General features: G+C 32.0%; 1 protein-coding gene across 2 annotated transcripts in view; it reads left to right on the forward strand.

The window, feature by feature from the left end:
- The first annotated feature begins 789 nt into the window (after positions 1 to 789).
- Positions 790 to 20403, forward strand: part of LOC118200483 (ubiquilin-1-like) — a 64070-nt gene continuing 44456 nt past the window's right edge. Inside the window, exons 1-5 of one of the 2 annotated variants that reach the window (XM_035372436.2) lie at positions 1008 to 1145; positions 8154 to 8276; positions 16423 to 16525; positions 18488 to 18534; positions 18802 to 18927. In XM_035372436.2, coding sequence (XP_035228327.1) covers positions 8181 to 8276; positions 16423 to 16525; positions 18488 to 18534; positions 18802 to 18927 — 372 coding nt within the window. In that variant the 5' untranslated portion in view covers positions 1008 to 1145; positions 8154 to 8180. Of the gene's footprint in view, positions 1146 to 8153; positions 8277 to 16422; positions 16526 to 18487; positions 18535 to 18801; positions 18928 to 20403 lie in introns of both variants that reach the window. The other variant, XM_035372435.2, reaches the window with a different exon arrangement.

The following is a 20403-nucleotide window of genomic DNA, read 5'->3' on the forward strand; positions in this document are numbered from 1 at the left end:
CTATGGATTCGACATGAATCCCTATTACTTCAAGTGCAACCACAAAACACTCAACCAGGTAGACAGAAATTTATGTACAGCATCACACTAATTAAAATGAGATATGCGTTTTAAAATTTTGAAGCTAGTACAGACAGCATTCAAATGTTTCTGGATCAAAGATAACGAATATGGGAGCTAAAAAGTAATAAATTTCGTAAAAAAGCTAACGCAATTAGGATTTCTTATAAAATATATACGTGGATGCATTCTTAAATTTTAATTGCATTAAATTAATATATGTATATATATATATATATATGAAAGGTTAAAATATCATTTATGCAGAAAACAGAGATTATCTCCAGAATGATAAAAAAATATTATGATAATTTTATTTCAGGAAGACGAAAACATAACATGAAGCTGAACACACGTACTTTAATTAAGAAGCTTGTTTATATTCAAAAGCAGCGAAAAAACGTAAGAAAAGAATTTTAAAGCTTTAAAATTTTACGTGATGATTGCATTTGTTTAAGAAATTTTGTATTTGTATTAAATCTGAAACAGATAGAAATGCTTCCAACAGTTATATGTTGCGAATAATTATTTAAATACAATCGTAAAATTTTTTTAAAAGGAAGAAAAGTTTGCCGTATAGCACGCAACAATATACCATTCTACGTTACTATTAGTTACAGCGGAACCTTTTGTCAATAACGAGCCAGATTACAAATAGAGAACGTGTAGCAGAATGCGAGCGCCACCTAGTGATGAATTTTGCGAAAGCCACTGAAAACTGGGAATCGGAATTTCGTTCAGTCTGGCAGGCCTTGAGTAGAAGTTGGCCTTGTCTCAACTCACGGTTATTTACCGGTATATCGTATTAAACGACAGTCATGGCGGAGAATGTATCTAGTGAAACCGAAAATGAAGCTTTATTAACTAAAGTTAAAGAAGAACCGCTGTCTGAGGACGATGACGAAGTAATATGCGAACCAGTTGCCAAAAGTCCAAAGCGTTCTAATAAATCAAGTGATAGTATTTCAATTAAATCTGAACCAAAGGATGATGCGGCAAAATCGGATAACAAAATTAAAGTAACTGTCAAAACCACGAAAGAAAAACATATAATTGAGATAGATAAAGACGCTACGATGAAAGAGGTAATATTATTTTAGTTACATCTCACGGAAATTTAGGAGTTTCGTATATAAATATATTAAATAGTTATATGTAAGTAAATGAATAATGCCGAGAATCTCAAGTCGAATAATGTCGAGAATCTCATATCGAATAATGTCTTAATTGAAAATAAATGTCGGATTATATAGCGCTTAATGCTCTACAATGATTAAAGTTTCCGTATTCTGTTCAGACTTCGCATTTGAACATTTTAAGTGGAAACATAATATACAGTCTCACAAAAGTGATGGGACACTTGTGCTTTACAAAAGGGAACTGTAATAAAATTAATTAAAAGAACATGTAAACATTTTTTTGGGATGTGTTTCATACTTAAATTTAGTAACAATTATTACATAACGTACATTTTCTCAAAATATTAATTTAAAAATACAGTTGTTTAGAACGGAGCAAAAAATGGTTCACATAAGTGATGAGACACCATTAGATACTACTACGTAGTACAATAAAAATATTTTGGGGGTTTTTTATTTTTACTCAAAACCAATTGGCAATAATTTATAAAATCGTCTGCAGTATTTCTCTCCAGTTTGTTTAGGAATTTTTGTGTTTTTTAGCTCTGTGCAGCCATGAATACTAAACGAAAAGAAACTTTGCCTGAAATTCGAAAATTAGTTATTAATTTGCATATTGAACGTGGAAAATCTACATTCTATTTCTGTATTAGAGAAACTGCTGAAACAGTTAACTTGAGTCCTTCAACAGTTTTCAATATTATTAAATGATATAAAAAGAATCATATGATTCAGAATAAAAGAAGACCTGGCCGACCATCAAAGCTATCCAATGGAATAAAGCGAATTATCGTTCGAAATATTTAAAAAAATCCAAGAATGAGTGCTCCTAAAGTTACTGCTGATTTACAAGCATTATATGGAGTAATTGTTAATCCTGAGACTATTAGAAGAGTAATTCGATTTGCTGGATATCATGGTAGAGCATCCAGGAAAAAATTCTTCGTAAGTGAAAAGAATAGAAAACTCAGACTGGCTTTCGCAAAATCCAACATAAATAAGAATTCTGATTACTGGAATGAACTTATATTTGCTGATGAGAGTAAATTTAATATATTTGGTTCTGACGGTAGAATCTTGGTGTGGAGAAAACCCAGGGAAGAATTTCGCAAACAGAACTTGGTGCCAACAGTAAAACGTGGTGGAGGAGGAGTTATGGTATGGGGGTGTATGTCGCCCGCTGGAGTTGGTAATCTTGTTTTTATTGACAGTATAATGGATCAGTACAAGTATATTGACATTGTAAATCAAAATTTGAAATCTTCAGCACGAAAATTGAACCTTCATAACGATTTTAAATTCTACCAGGACAATGACCCCAAGCACACTGCTTTGAACATTAGACTCTGGCTGCTGTATAACTATCCTGAAATAATAAAAACACCACCACAATGTCCAGACTTAAATCCCATAGAGAATGTTTGGCAAGAATTGGAATCAAGAATTCGCAAACACACCATTTCTTCAAAACAAAAATTAAAATCGGTGCTTCAAGAAGAATAGGGTGAAATCACAAAAAATTAGTCGAATCCATCCCAAGAAGATTAAATCATGTTTTAAAAGTAAAAGGAAATCCAACAAAATATTAAAACCTTTTAAAAAGTAAAATTTTTGGATAAATATTTGATGGAAAAGTAAGTGTCCCATCATTTATGTGAGCCATTTTTTGCTCCGTTCTAAACAATTGTATTTTTAGTAAATTAAAATTTAAATATTTTGAGAAAATGTATGTCATGTAATAATTGTTACTAAATTTAAGTATGAAACACACAAAAATATTTTACATTTTTTAAAATTTATTTTACTACAGTTTCCTTTTGTAAAGCACAAGTGTCCTATCACTTGTGCTTTACAAAAGTTGTGAAACACTGTATGTTAACAAGCTTAGATTCAAAACAGATTATATTTAGTCGTAGTAGCCATACAGCTTTTGAACTTGTTGAAGTTCAGAATAGAACGCATATTAACATTTGCACTCATATCCTATAGTCTCAGAATTTAAAATCCATTTTTGCTATACCGAAATTAAATTTTTTTTCTCTTTAAATTTACCTAGAATTTGACTGACTTTGTTATTCAAACAATTACTACATTTGAACAAAAGGACTAATTACAGGAAATCCTTATGGTCACTAATAATGTCTTATTGTGGGCTTTGTGTAGCTGTCAATTTTAACAACTTTTCTTCAAATGTCCCACTTTCCCATTAGATTATCTAATCCCACTGTTGTTAAATTTTAGTCTGTTTTAAGGAAAACTTATAATAATAATAAAGATGTTTTGAAGCAATAAATGAAACTTAAATGATGAAAATTTCATTTGTCTATCCTTTATCAGTTTTCAGAATTTTTTTCTTATTAAATTTCTGAATTCTCTTATCTGCTGTATAGATTTGTAGAAATTTTCATGAAGATTCAACTTGTGTTTAATTATGTGTTAATATTTAATTTTGTTTTATATCCATGTATAGTGTATTACTGAATTTATCAAAGGTTGATGCGACAAACATCTTTAAAAGTAATAATTAATAAAAACTTTCCTTCCCTAGTTAGGATTTTCACAAGCTAAAAGTATAAGAAAATAGCAGTAAAAATATATTTATGAGTGGCCCTTGGAGATTTTTGGCAGTATATGGACACCGAGTGTGTGCAATTCTTTGACTTGTTTTTTTGGCTTTGTGTAGTGGCAATTTTTAGATCACCGCTACATAAATTCAAAATAACAAGTTAAAGAATTGCACAAGCTCAGTATCCATGTACATATCGACCTGCTTTTCCTTAAAAAAAAAAAAAAAAAAATCAAAGTATTGCACAAACTAAGCATTGCACACTCCCTTGACGTTCTCCATGTGCACATCGATCTGTATTCACTTAAAAAGTCAAAGGAGCAGCCAACAAAAAATATATAATCTCAATAAACTACATTTTAAATCAAACAATGAAATAAGATAAAAAAGGAAATTCATCTTAGCACTACACAAAGGAAATATCCAATTACCTTATTTACAAGATTCTTTGTCTTCAATCAAACAGAATTCCTTAACAGCATATCGAAAAACTTCCTAAAATTATCTGAACTAGAATCTGTATACTGGTACTGCCACATAAATTCATAAAAATAAGAGGCTCTACACTTATATTCTCCCTAAGATCACCAAATGTGGCGATATATGTCCTGCTCTGGTTTTTGGCGGGATTAGGTTGCTGTGTGATGGTTTCGGGGAGGATGTTTGTATGGCAACCCTTTTGACATTGAAACTGAACTCTTTTGCCACAGTGGTTTAATTGCTCATTGGTTCGTGTCATGCGTGTTTTGAAATGGCCTATGTTGCAATGATAGACGTGGTGGCAAGATTTCAGTCGCGTATTTTAGATTGTGTGGAAAGTAAATTTAGTATTAAAAGGGGGTTTTCATCCGCAGAGAACCCGTTGGCGCCGTTGCATTTTTACTCGCCAAGCTCGCGGTTCATCGACGATGATCCGAGCCATAAACACATTCTTTGCCGTAAATGTGGTATTTTGTTTACGTGATTTTTAGTGCATGTAAATTCAAGTTAGTAGACAAAACAATATATTAAGCATGTGGTAGTAAAAATTCACAGATAATAAGCATGTAGATGTAAAACTAACCGATTAAACATGATATATTCATTTAAAAATATAAATTAGTATTAATGTACTGAAATTAACCGGTTAAACGCGATAAACGAAAAAAAATGTCTTAAATTCCAGTTAACACAGAAAACAATATATTCCTTACACCAGCAGTGGTTTGCTAATTTTGATAACCATGGTGATGCGTCAAATTATTCTGTCATCTTAGATAATCAATAATATTTTTGATTTCAATTTAATCATTTATTTATGTCACACCTGCCCTCTTCTGAAAGGTTATTGTTAAAAAAGCATTAACATTATCTCGTTAAAATTTTACACCATCAAAATTGATTTATTCTCATAATTTTAGATGACAATAACTAATAATAAAAATGAAAGCATTATTTATTTATTTGCACATGCACATTTAAAATGCACATGCACATTTTTGCAGCCTATGGAAACAAATTATTTTAGAGGTTGGAAACCTCATGATTCTGCTCATGGTACTTAAGAGCTGTTAATAATTAAGAACACAACGTGAACAGCCTTGTTACAAATTAGCATTCACCCCTCCCGCCGTATTTTCTGCCTTTCATCCCCGAGGAGAACCGGCATCTATCTACGAAAATATTTCTATCTATTCATTGTTAAAAAATTCAGAAAAAATAATCATAAATAAGAGAAGAATAATATAAATCTGCAAATGCGAACAACAACAGTGATAATTGAACAAAATGAACGAAAGAGGAATGGTTGCAAACTTCGAACAAGCGAATAGGATAAATCTGCTGGGTTGCCAGGTTTGAACTATTATCGCCAAAGTTGGCGATGTTTACATTTACCGGGTTCTCTGCGGAAGTGCTTCCTTAAAAGGTATGATGTTGGAGTTGTTAAGGAGTCTTTTGTTCACGGGTGTGTTTATGAGGATCGAAGTGTATTTTTGGAATTTCTGTAGGACTTTTAAAATGGAGTCCGAAATGCTGAGCTGCTATGGGAACTCTGACGAAGAAGAGCATTTCTGATAGTTCTTGTGTGGATTTGCAGTCAAATGCTTGCTGGTAAAGTATGTGGCTGTGAGTGTTGACTTTACTACACGAAAACCACAATCCAAATCTTAAAAAGAAGATTTGGATAGTGCAATCTTAAAAAGAAATTTGGATTGTGGTTTTCGTGTAGTAAGTCAACTTTGGAGGAAGTTTTTATCGTTACTTTTGAAATTTTGATCGCAGAAAGACATGTGATATAGCAAAATCTTGGCATTTTTGTTCACAGGCATTGTCTGACTTGCGAAATTTTATTAACGAATGTATTATGGCAAGTTTATTTTATTTTACTGTTTTTGTTTTCTAGAATGTTTTGTTCATTGTTTTTTTTTACTGTGAATTTCTGTTGTTGTTGTTGTTTTTTTAATTGTTTGTAATTTTAGTTATTTTAGTTTATTTTGTTAATTTGTGCGTAATGCCTAGATTGTGCTATTCGTAGATTTTTTTTTTAAAGTTTAAACAGGATGCTGTGTACATGGTATTCTTTGAAACTTATTGTTGTTATGTTAATTTATCAAAGCAAGGTGTGCGTAATTCATAGCCTGGATTGTGCAATTCGTAGATTTTTTTAAAGTCAAAACATATCGCTGTGTACAAAGATTCTTGTCAAATATTTTTTGTTAGAAACTACGTTTTTGCTATCTAAATTTCTTGTTTTTGTTTTGGGTTTTTAGCTTAAATTGTGTGTTCAAAATGTGGTTTTTGCATGTGCGAAAACTACGTTTTTGGAGATATTTTAGGTTTAAAGTTTGAAATGTAGAAAAAAAAATTTAGATAGTAATATGGCACCATGGAGTTTCTCGCCAAAAGTATTTGGCGAGAAATTTGTCACCAAGCGAGGGCGTATATAAAAGTAGTTCCAAATAAGAGTAAAAAATATCCTCCGTAATGCAGGTATTCTCCGATGTTCGACCATACACATTTCCTTCCTACAAACAGGACACTTATAATGGCAGCTACGTAAACCTTCATTTACACACCAGTCAATTAATGATTTTTTCCCCTTTCGTTCAAAATCGTACAGAAACTTCGAATTAATCTTACAAGATTGAGCCATTTTACCATGTAAACCACAAAATAATCACATACTTCTTATCCAAAATCCGCCCCATCATTCAAATTCACCACAATCATGCAACCAGTTACGTCATAATAGAGTTTCCATAGCATTCAACTACTCAGGTTACCATAAATGAAATAACAACTTAATGATAATCCAAGGGGCACCCTTCAATCTACTCTAACCAAAATTGCAAAATGAAACTATCCAAAGAACTAAAATTTAGAAAATCTAACAGAATATTAATTAATATACATTCTGTAACATAAAAAGTGACTCATCAAGCTGGAATGTGATGAAGTTATGTATGCCTGTATTTTATTTTACAATAGAATATAAAAAGGCTTAACTTTTGGTGCCCAATGACTAATTAACTGGAGCTCCAATGCTTTGCAATGGAGCATCTGGATGGTGTATAAAACAGGGCATTCCAATGTTATGTCCTAACTTTCATGTGAATGTGGTTCAATTGACCTATGTGGACAGCACCAGTATCTTTCAGATGGGTTCATGGACAATATGAGTGGATGTCGTCATTAGAGAGAGGATATGTAATTGGACAAAAGGAAGGAGGGTAATGCTAAACATTTGGGTCAAAGCAATGCTCCATTTGTGACAATGTTTGTTGGCGGGAATGAGTGAACCACGGCCATACAGAGTATCAAGCTAGTAGTTGACAGAAAGTCCTGAGAGAACACAAGGACAGAGTGATCAATTGAATGACACTCACAGCTCCTGATGCATCTTTATCAATGATCCAACGTGTAAGAAGAAAAACCAGTGATTGCATTAATAATTGATAGGCAACTCGGTGAACAGAAGCGAAGGTATGCTATTCCATCTATTGCTTCTCACTGTTGCACACAGTCAGGCACATTTCAGTGGTGCTAGGCGCATCCATCCAGGGATCGTACGAACTGGAGTAGAATTGTTTTCATTGATGAGTCCTACTTTGAACTGAGCTCCAATGACCAGTAAAGACGTGTCTGGATACATCCAAGACAGCAGTGTGATACTAAGTGAGTGAGTGTACTGCTGTGATGGCTTCCGACCACGGAGGTGAGCCAAATGGGATTATATACCATCACAATGGAGAAATCTCTAAAGTTACAGTATTAATAGCAGTTTCTGTATTTTTCAGTCTTTCTTGTCCAGAATTGGTTCATATCAGTAATCATGCTGAGTACCTGAAACAGTTGCTCAGATTTATATTTTTTGCTGAATGAAAACAAGCCTTACTCTTCTATAATAGACTTACCAGTAATTTGTGTGACTTTCCATGGATGGTGCCGCACATACGCAAAATATCATGATATCGAGGAGGATGATGTCTGGAGCTGAGCAAATGTGGAGTTGTAGCTTTGATAAAGAGAAGGTGTGTATCACTCTTCACTTAATTCACCAGTACTTTCTCATGTTTAACAGTGCTTGGTATATATATATATATACCAAGCACTGTTAACTATATATATATATATATACACTGCGGGGGGGGAGGACAGTTCTATATCTCCCGTTCTACTGGAATGATTGATGAAATTCAAATTGCGTTTTCCGTGTCTCAAAAGCATGACTTATGATATATTTTAGATTTATATATAGGGTACTTACGGAAAATCCCGTCGACCATTTTTGCCTATTAAAGAAAAGACGCGAAACTACGTGATTCTTATCCCAAAATTGAAAAGTCTTCAAACACGCTGGGTTTGGTGTACCTTGATTACACGTGTTAGTTATTATTTTTGAGTGCAGACTTCTTTTTTTCCCCTTTATTACGCATTTTCGAAAAAAAAAAAAATTATTAAAATTTGGTACCTGCTTACTATAGAAGAGCATGCTGTTGAATATTTCCAAAGTTATGGAATCTTACTGGCCTAAAAAAATGTGTTAATGGCCATGAAACGGCTCTTTATTTAAAAACTGAGAAGGAATCGCTTTGCAACGTTAAGGGTTGTGCGAAGCAAGAGTCAATTCAAAAGGGAATGTGGTTCGAGGGTTCTACTATTTCATTTTTGATTGCACTCCGATTCATTTATAGTTGGCACAGAGAATTGACGACTATTGAATGGGGAAAAGAGGAATTAGAGTTAAGTGACAAGACTGTTATAAATTGTAATTTTTTCTTTTATTTAATAAATGTTTTTTTGGTTTGGCACAATTGGCCATGTCTCCTGTGGTCGACGGGATTTTTTTTTAGTACCATATATAGCACACAGGGCCAAACTATGGCTCGCGAGCTACTTGCGATTCTTTGTCATCTGGAATGAGACTTCTTTTGAATAAATATAGTTTAATATTTTAAATGCAAATGGAATTTGAAATAGAAGTCATGCATTGTCACATTTCTTTATTAATCACTAATTTAATTTCTGATATTATGTATGTAAAAATGTGATAGCTTTACTGTCCGCTGTTGGCTGATGATCAGAGCAATAAATATGTAAAATTACAAATGATTCCATTTCTGGTAATTACTACAATACAAAGTCTGTGATCTGGACGTCTATTATCCGGAATGATCTATAATCCGGACCTCAAAGCCACAAACTTTACGCATGCACGTGAAGAATGCGCATATATTATGCTTTATGCATGCGCACGTTGAAAGAAATGGTTTAATATAGCCAATAAATATAAAGCTTTTTTTGGTAAAATTTGATACCCTTTAGATCATAATAGCTCTTTATTTCATAAATTATGGTTTCATAATTTTAATTGTATAATTTCTGCATCCCATCTTACCAGATTTAAATTGATGATCTATAATCTGGAAAAACCCCTAATCTGGAATCGCCGAAGTCCCTATGAGTCCGGATTACGGACTTTGTACTTTTTGAACAGGTAATCGTCATCGGAATGTACTATTACGGAATTAATCTAAAATGCAATACTATTATATTTATTTAATTATTCTCCCTAATATTTTTTCTCTCATGTTAATTTTACTTCAGGTAGTATCTGCTCACATTCCTGTGTGCTCCCAGTTTCGCTACATTTGGGATCCACCTGGAAGATTTGCTATTCGTTGCTACTTTTATTCAGTCCTTGAATGGCATGAGTTACTGTTGAAAAAAACCTGTTTTGCTTTGCAGTCCATATAGAGCTCTTTTAATCTGTGGAAGAATTTTACGAGGATTTTATTTTTGGTGAAGTGAACATCTACTTAGTTGGGAGACTTGCCTTAATTTTCTAAGGATCTCCTTCAAAGTTAAACTTCATATCCCTAAGCAATCTAGGCATTTTAATGCAATTGCTTCACAGATTTCATAACCATTCACAATAATATGCTTAATGAACACTTTTCCCTTATGAAACTATCTTTCGTAATAATTCCTTGGTAATCCTTGGCAAAGATCATAATTTCTTTCACCAATGGTTGTGTATAATAATATTTGGAGTCACAGGAACAATCATTGGTTTGACAACGATTAGTCAATAGGTTTAATTCCCATTTTATCAAATATTATTATTCAAAATAGAGCTCTTTTACCTTAATCATCAAATTTTCATAATGTTGCATCTTTTTCTGAAATAACATGTACCAATAACATACCAATTTTTTCCATATTTCGATTCTGTGACTAAGATTATGCCTAAAAATGAAATTTTGTAATTTTTAGTGAGAAATTTATCGAGAAAATTAAAAATTTATCTTTGCAAATTTCTTTCAGTTTGCACTAAGAATAATTCACTTGGTGAAGTTCTTAATTTATAACAAACTATTTTCCTTTCCTTTATCTTCATTGTCCTCGAGCAGGAAAAAAGTCATCCTTCATACTTTCAAATAATTTTAACAAAGCGCGTAAACCACATTTTTGTTAGGATCGCTTATAATAAATATGCTAAATTTCAAAACTCGCCGAAATGTAAATTCACGCGTGTCTTATGAAATTTTGAATACAAAACTCTAATTTTTTGCAGGTATACTTAGAAATACATCTACTTTAAGATGATGTTAAAAATTTTATAGATTATAATACAAAATTTTTTCCAAAAATTTATAAGAATTATTTAAAAATATGAATTTTAAAAATAAATAATAAAAAATAGATGAATTTGATTTGGTATGAACCTAAATTTCAAAATATGAAAGGAAGAATCAAATAGGTTTAATAAAAAAAGAGATATTAATAAATACAGTCAAAAGTCTTTAATCCGGACTCGTCAGATTTTCGGCGATTCCGGATTATCGGTTTTTCTGGATTATAGATAATCAGTTTAAATCTGGTAAGATGGCATGCAGAAATCATAAAATTAAAAATATTAAACCATAATTTATGAAATAAAGAGCAATTATGATCTAAAGGGTATAAAAATTTACAAAAAAAAAGCTTAATATTTATTTGTTTACTTTCTTAAACATTTCTTTCAACGTGCACATGCGTAAAGCATACATTACACATAGTCGAAATTAGAAAATTGCAACCAGAAAACTATTTGATGTGTATTCGTGATATTTATAACAACAAGGAATTTGATTTAAATCATATCAAAAATGGAGTACATCGAGATGAAATACTACATTTAGTAAGGAATTATAAGCGAAATAAAATAAAAACATCTGTCCTGAAGATAAGGATAGTGCTGACAGATCAACTTCCAGTTGATTGCGCCTGCAAAGTAGCTGCATTTAAAGCCAAACTAAAATTGTGGGGACGGCAGTTGAACGGAGGCATTTTGGACAAGTTTCAGACATTAGCGAGGATTTTAGGTGAGACTGAGCCTGAATATTTATTCTCCCACTTGTTGCATGATTACCTGTCTTTGCTTTTAAAAGGGTTCGAGCACTATTCCTAAACCATAAAAGACCCGCAAACTGGTAAGGAATGGATCTGCAACCCATTTGTCAACAAATCAGGTAAATATGCAAGAAGATCAACTGCTGGAGACTGCAGATGACAGCGGCCTGAAAACTATGTTTGAGATAACAACTCTGCTGGAGCATTACTTCTCAACCAGAAAAAACTCATGAACTGGTAAGGAATGGATCTGCAACCAATTTGTCAACAAATCAGGTGAATGTGTAAGAAGATCAACTTCTGGAGATCGAAAATGACAGTGGCCTTAAAACTATGTTTGAGAGAGCAACTCTGCTAGTGTTCTGGATTAAAAGTCATGGCAGAATACCCTGAGATTGCCACCACAGAACTTAAATCCCTATTGCCATTGCCGACAACCTATGTATGTGAAGCGGGGTATTTTTGCATTGACAGCAGGCAAAACAAAACAACGGAATAAACTGAACATAAGCAACACGTTTCGGGTGTCATTGTCTCCTATTATCCCCACATTAAACCAAAGAAACAAGTTCAGGGTTCTTATTGATTTAGCCCTCTAGTAAATTAAAATGTTAAATCATTTTGTATTCATTTTTTGAGCAACTGTATTTTATTTTGAAGGCCTGTTTAAATACAATTAAGTTAAAATTATTAAATCAAAACAATCTGAAATATAAATAATCAACGTCCCTTCCTCAACAGGCCACAGTAAAAGTATCAAACGTTCACCGATCTGTGGCCATAAAAAGGTTGCAAAGCACTGCCTGTGCAATATACATTCCTTTCAGTGGTTATGAAAGTGCATGCATTACATGTATTTTATTTGTATGCATAGAACCCCACTTTAATCATTTCTAAGGGCAAGAAAGGGGAAATCAAACAAGTTTCAGGTATTTGTGTTCTTGAGACTGAGAAAGCTTGATGCACACAAGCAGCAGTAAGAAGGTGGGTCAATTTATTCCTACTTCTTGTTTTGTGGAGCGGATGAAGAGGAATGGTTGTGTGGGATTCTGCCAGCACTCACTGTGCTAAAACCACAAAAAACTTCCATGTAGAAAAAAGAATTGATCAAATAATGATTTCCTCAAAAATAACTGCATATCTGCAAACTCTTGATATTGTAATAAACAAGCCATTTAAAGACCATTTGTGCAGAGAAATGAATGACTACAATGAAAATAGAATGGCGAGAAATCAGAAAGAAAACTTTGTGAAGCCTAAGCGTCAAGAAGTCATTACTTGGATGAAGAATACATGTACTCTTCTAATAACTAATTCTCTTTTCCATTCTATCTGTGTTGCCAATGCCCTGCAAGCAGGTTACATAGACAAGAAGAGTTCATTTGAGAAGAGCTCTATTGCTCACAAGAGAGGCTAGGACCAGTGGTCTTAAAGAAAATGAAGTTGTAAAAAAAGACCAGTCTGGAATTTGTGATTTAAGGCTTTATGACCATGTTCCAGAGGAAGACGACATGGCTGTATTAGAATGAATGGTTTTGTTCATATTTGAATGTTTCTTGAATGCGAATAAGTGTATTTCTTGTACCTGAATAAATGTATCTTTTTATCTCGAAGAAGTGTGTTTCTTGAGCATGAACAAATGTTAATTACTGCTTATGCAAAATAAGACATCCCCTCAAAATAAGCCTTTTTGTGTCTCTTGCAACAAAAATTAATATATGACTGATCTTGTTTTCGGGGAAACACAGTATGTTTGGCAGTCAGTACAACCTGGCAATGTTCCAAAATGCCCTCAAATTTTGTCGGTATGTTTGCATTTGGCAAACTGAAACTTCATATTTAAAACTCTCCCTACCCCCAGCATTATCTGCTCAGATTTAGCCACTAATTTTAATTGACATTTCTTTCCAAATGCATAAGGTAACTTTTTTTCTACTTTTCTGCTAAAATTGTATCATTTGTACTTTCTTATTTTGACATATTTCCTTGACACAAGGTGTGGCTTCTATCCTGGCAGTAATTGTTTTATAACCATCACTAGCCCAATCACCTCCTTTTTTTTATCAAATAATTTTTTTCTCTTTTTTTTGAACTAGATGCTACACTTTAAGATTTGCCAAGAGACAAAGTTGCTATCATGTTTCTCCAAAAAAGTGATGTTCTTCCAAAAAATATATATATATATATTTGAATAACTACCTTATAATATGACCCTTTGCTCAGGCCAAGGTAATAAAGGTGTTTGAATACAAGAATGGTTTGTTGAGTCACCTGTTCCTTCCAGTAGTCGTGCATGATTGACTAACTTTATTGGTGTGAGGAATTTGCATCTATTATTGCTCCAAATACTACAACAGATGATTAGGATAATACATAAGAGAAGTATATGTGATTTCATACTAATGCAACAATTGATGGGTGCAATAATGTTGATAAAAACTTATTCACAAAAATAAATAAAAGTGAAAACCTGAAAGGAGTTTGATTTTAACATTTGCCCAAAAGAGCTGTTTTAAAGCACTGGGCGCCGCACATATTTCTTAGGCAATCCTGTTTAGGCCATGCACGGCACTTAAAAGCGCTGGTATTGTAGGGCCAGTGATTTTTATCGCAGTAGAAGACAGTTTACGTTTGGAACGTGATTTCTATAGTCATTCATTCAACACGTTACACACCAAATCTGTTTTGTTTTCTTTACCATTTGGCCAACTAGCTAAGATTTTATTAAAATAGATTCATGGCCAATTTACGAAAGATATTACGAAGCAGAAAATTAGCATTACTGAATTCCGGAAAAAATTAGCGCTATCCCTTACAAGTTGTGAAAAAGAAGACATTCTATCGAACAGAAATGCAAGAATATCTAAAAAACAACAATATTAACTCCAAAGAAAACCGGGAAAAGCATCTGAAGTATGAAAATAATTGTAAATTATGTTATGATAAAAATGCAACAGAAGCTAGTAGAGTAATGACCAGAAAAAAGACTAAGAGAGTTGTCACATTTGGTAATAGCTGTAATGGAGAACCGTTTTTACATTTACATGTTTCAATGAAATTCATTAATCCTGTAATGAGAATCAAAATTAAGTAAATTTTAAATAAATTTTCTGTAATTCCATAAAACAGTGTAAATTTTATAGTTATGTACTATGTTATATGCTGTCAGCCAGTGGTGGTGGACGCGGCTTAAACGGAAAGTCTAGTGTCAGCCACAGATGGCTGACGTGGTGCTCAACATGTTAAAAGTTTAATATGGCTATTAGAAAAAATAAATAGAGATGTCCCAGGTGGATTAGCGAAACATTTTATAGGACACTAAATGAATATGCATTGAGACTAATATGGGAATGTTCTATATCTTTTGTGTATTTGAAAAGTGAGAATATATGTATTGTAATTCTCTAAAAATATTGAATGTTTTTAATTAGGTGGATTATGAATTCAGTGCATTTTTATTTAAATCAATCTTATTCAAAAGTAAAAAAAAGAATAATAACAACTGCATCTGTTGCATTTAAGTAGCTTAATACAGTACAAAGTTTTTAATTCGTACTCGTTGGGACTTTGGCGATTCCGTATTAGGGGTTTTTCTGTATTATAGATCATCAATTTAAATCTGGTAAGATGGCATGCAGAAATTATAAAATTAAAAATATGAAACCGTAATTTATGAAATAAAGAGCAATTATGATCTAAAGGGTATCAAAATTTACAAAAAAGAAAGCTTAATATTTATTTGTTTACTAAACATTTCTTTCAATGTAAGTTGTTTAAGTTGCTTCGTTTTATGTGCCTAATACTTTCTCCTTAATTCTATAAATAGACATAATTTCTTGTTCAGTTACAAAGTTCCTCCGTTCCAAGTCCTGTAATTGCTGTGCCGAGAGTACCGACTAACTTGTCAATCGAAATTTTTTTTTGTTTTCACTAACTTCTCTGTCACTTTCTTCATGCCTTTATCCATTTTTCGTAGCAATTCAATTTTTTTTTTTTTTTTTTTTTTTTTTTTTTTCCCTGGACATTGAAACATGCATTCACTTTTGTAGATCCTTTGGCAGCTCCAGAATCAAAAACTCTTTTTGACATGATCGAAAGTTCAAGCTTACTTTTTATAAAATTGCTCTAACAGTCTGCAAAAAATAATAAGCTGGATCCAATTAGAAGATTAAGGAACAACGCAATTTGCAACATTAACTGGAATAGATAATTAGATAATTTTAGCCTAGCTTATACCTTAATTATATTAAACGTTATACATTAAACGTGCATGCGTAAATTCATATGCTCATGCGTAAAGGTATTATGCGCATGCGTAACATTTACGCATGTGCAGAAAGTTTGTAGCTTTGAGGTCCGGATTAAAGACTTTGTACTGTATCCTAATCCATAATGGGCAGATTCAGTTTAAAAAATAAATACCGTATTTTGCTGAATGCCAATGGACTTGAATGGGAAGAAACAATGCAAAATCATGTTTTAAGACTGATAAGACCTCTAGCCTGCAAAGAAAATAAGAAAAGCTGTGTTCTTTCTCTATAATGGGTTTTCAAAAGATTGAAACAGAGAAATGTTCCCTGTTGCTGTTGTATCTCTTTAAAAAACTGCTTTCTTCTGTGCCTCTCTCTTTTTTTTTTTTTTTTTTTTAACAAACTAATTTGAAGCTCAAGATTAGGTGACCTTCCTTATTGAAAAATTCTTTCTTATCAGTATAAGTAATTTTTTAAACACTATTGAAAATTCAGAAATATAATTTGAGTTACTTTTTTTTTTTTTTTTTAGCTTAAAGAAGAAACGTCCAAAGTGTACAAAACACCTGTTGATCAATTATGCCTAATTTTTTCTGGAAAAATTCTAAAAGATCATGAAATTTTGTCTGCTTGTAGTAAGTTTATATATTTTTTATATTATTTGCATATAGAATCATTATTTATAAATTATAAAAATATTTTGTCAGTGTAATATTCCTTATATCGAAAGGTTAATGAAACGTCCTCTTTATTACTTTAAAGCAGCTTCTATTTAAAATAATTTGAATGTTTACTGATTTAAAAAATTGGATACTCTTTGATTATCTGCATTCCCTCCTAAAAAATTACTGAACATTCGTGACTAATTGTAATAAGAGGTATCACCGGAGCCAAAAGCTAAGTGAAAATTTGATTTGGAAGCATAGTGCTAAATGAAAAGCAAGAATTATAAAATAAAACCCTAATGGAAAAAAAAAAAAAAAAAATTGATATCCTCTGACTTAAAGATGTGTTGGCCTCACCAACACCTTTATTGTTCCTGTATACAAAATATACACGAGATCCATATTAGTCATGATACAATAATTGAATACATTATATTAAAAAAAGTTATAGGATAATATGAGATAATATTTGCCATAGACAAAATGTAAATCAATAATCCTAAGAACATTATACAAAGAATAGAAAATTATTATTATTAGAAAGAGGTATTAACCAGACTTGGTAGGACATTACATTATGAATATAACACATTTTCGTTTTGATAGATCATTTCCATTATTTTTTAGATTAATATTCTACCTTTATCAATTTGAATTAATTTAATAAATAAATCCACTGTTAGGTTTTGTGGAAATAATTGTTATCTAAAGTTCTTGGTACTTGAACATTCCACAATTATGTGGAGAGCATCTGCTGTGGATAAACCACATTTACAAGAGCATGGACAGTCTTTCAGTTTGAATCTAGTTATATAATTTGGGAAGGCTCCATGATTAGTGAGCATTTGGTTTAGGAAGAAGTCTGCATGATGTCCCTTTTCCGATACTTTTGGGAGAAGTTTAAAAGTTGTTCGTCCTGTAACATCGTCTACCCATCTCTGTTGCCATATTTTGAGATCCTTTTTCTTGGCAATCTGGTGGATGTAACTTAGTGGAAGCTTACACTTTGAAGTCGTTTCCGAATATATTCCTTTCTTTGCCAGTTCATCAGCTTTTCAATTGCCAATTGAGCCTTGGTGACTTCTAATTCATTGTAGATTATTTTTTGTTTGACTTTGTGTAGATTATTTTTTGTTTGTTTTACTAGTCTTTTAGAACTAGAACTAGATTTCTCTGATTCTTCTCTCTTTCTCTGATTTTCTAATTCCATTAGTGGAAAGTTGCCTTCCAGAAGAAGTGCTGCTTATATGGGAAAGATTGAGAAATTAGGAGTCAAGTGATTTCCAGAGTTTCCCTTCTTTAGAGCAACTGAATGAATTTTCTTCATGAAGAAGTTCAAGATGAATAAGTGATGTTATTAGCAAGAACTGAGTTTGGTTTTCATCTTAATTTTAAAAAGAAGACTGTGTTCCTGAAAAATGTCATAGAAGCTTAATTTCAATTTATTCAAATCTTCACAATTTTAAATTGCCAAATTTAGTAGAACCGTAAAGACAGTCAGAAAATTTATAAACTGTCTGCCTTCTAATTACAGGAATTACAAACTCAAAGTGAAGGTTTGAAATAAATGTATTTATTAAAACAATCTGACAGTTGCTCAAAACTTAAAAATATAACAGAAGCACAAGCTCCTCCGAAGTGAAGGTAATTCAGAGCAAGTATTCAAGTCAAACTGAATGAGAAATGCAAATTAGTTTCCAAACTCAAAAACTGTGCACTGGTTTATACTTTAGCTAATTTGCATTCTGGTGAAAGCTGACAAAAGTAAAAGTAAATTCAAACTAGTATGATAGCTAGGTTTATTAAAATAAAACCTTATAAATTTTCTTTTTGTTTTGACTGACTAGAAAAAAAAATTAATTTGAACAAGCATTTTTAAAATTTTTTATTTTGATATTTTTTATTTTGACAAGATTGTATTTAATGTTGCAGGCATACAAGATGGGCACACTTTACATTTAGTCATTAGAGCCAATACGGTAAGCCTACAATTATAAAACTTTGCATATTACTTTAAATATTAACTAATAATCTTGCATTTAAAATTATGCTAAGCATGTTTTAATAAAATCATAATCATCTAAAAGTTAGGCATTTATTAATAAAATTAAATAAACTTAATTCTAAGCATATATTAGAAGAAATTTTTATATTTATATCTATTTTAACATAATTTGTTTTTGTTGAAATTTTTTCCCTTTCTGTGTGAATGAAGTATATATATATATGTTTCTGTTTTCATATAGGCTCCATCTGCAAATATTGGTGCTTCTCCTTTTGGATTAAGCATGCTTGGTGGTATTCCAGGTCTAGGAAGCTTAGGTCTAGGATCACCAAACTTTCTTGAAGTACAGCAACAGATGCAAAGAGAAGTAAGCATCTTATATGTTACATTCAGCTATATGCAAAAACTGCTTATACTATTCATAATATTTCATATTTTGAATTAGTTTTTTATATTATATGAGTATAATAACTCAAGTCCAGAATTATCATTACATACGTGAAATCACGAATTTCTCAGAAACTGTGAACTATAATTTTATGAATTTGTGTGGAACAATACATAACATCATAACATATAAAGACAAAGGAAAAAAATTAAGAGCACTATATGTGATTTAAAACATAATATATGAAACAATAAAAATGATAATTATATGTTACGAAGAAGGGGAAGGAACTTGCGCAAAAATTAAGGCTTATGAATTTAATATGGAATGTGATCTTTTTTTGACTTCACATACATATCAGAGCCTGTTTGCATGTCGGCAATAATATCGTTAGCCATAGTTTTGGAAATTAAATTCCATTTTCCCAGCAATGCAGTCTTCAAGGCATTACATATGTAGGATTTTTCTGTAGCTACTTTTCCAAAGTACAGTCAAAAGTCTTTAATCCGGACTCGTCGGGACTTCGGCGATTCCGGATTATCGATTTTTCCGGATCATAGATCATCAGTTTAAATCTGGTAAGATGGCATGCAGAAATTATAAAATTAAAAATATGAAACCGTAATTTATAAAATAATGAGCAATTATGATCTAAAGGGTATCAAAATTTACAAAAAAAGAAGCTTAATATTTATTTGTTTACTTTATTAAACATTTCTTTCAACACGCGCATGCGTAAAGCATACCTTACGCATAGCTGAAATTAGAAAATTGAAAAAATTGAAACCAGAAAACTATTTGATTTGTATGTGATATTTATAATGACGAGGAATTTTATTTAAATCATATCAAAAAGCCGAATAAAATAAAAACATCTGCCCTGAAGATAACAATAGTGTTGACAGATCAACTTTCAGTTCATTGTGCGTCCCTCGCGATGCCCCCCCCCCGCGCGCACAGAGCAGGGTGAAATTTATAAACAGATTTCCGAACGGTTAGATAAACAAAGGATATGGCTTTATCCTTTATCCATTTTTTGTAGCAATTCGTTTTTTGTTTGATGGACATCGAAACATACTTTCGTTTTCTAGATCCTTTGGTAGCTCCAGCATTGGAAATTCTATTTGACATAATCGAAAGTTCAAGCTTACTTTTATAAAATTGCTCTTACAGTCTTCAAAAAATAATAAGCCAGATACAATTCAAAGATTAAGGAACAACGCAATCATCAACATTAACTGAAATAGATAATTTGAGCTTATACTGTCCGTTATGATGCTAAAGCAAAGTTTAAAGTTTAAAGAAATTAAACATTTAGCAGTAGTAGCAATGAAAGCTCCCTGAGATATGTTGTGCAGACATTGAAGACAATAAAGGATTTTGAACTTAACCAATTTATTAACAATATAATAAAGATTAAAAACACAAAAAATAAATGTCAACAATATTAGAGTC

The sequence above is a fragment of the Stegodyphus dumicola genome, chromosome 3 (assembly GCF_044657685.1).
Source record: "Stegodyphus dumicola isolate Sdum_Otavi_A_Nest chromosome 3, ASM4465768v1".
Lineage (NCBI taxonomy): Eukaryota > Metazoa > Arthropoda > Arachnida > Araneae > Eresidae > Stegodyphus > Stegodyphus dumicola.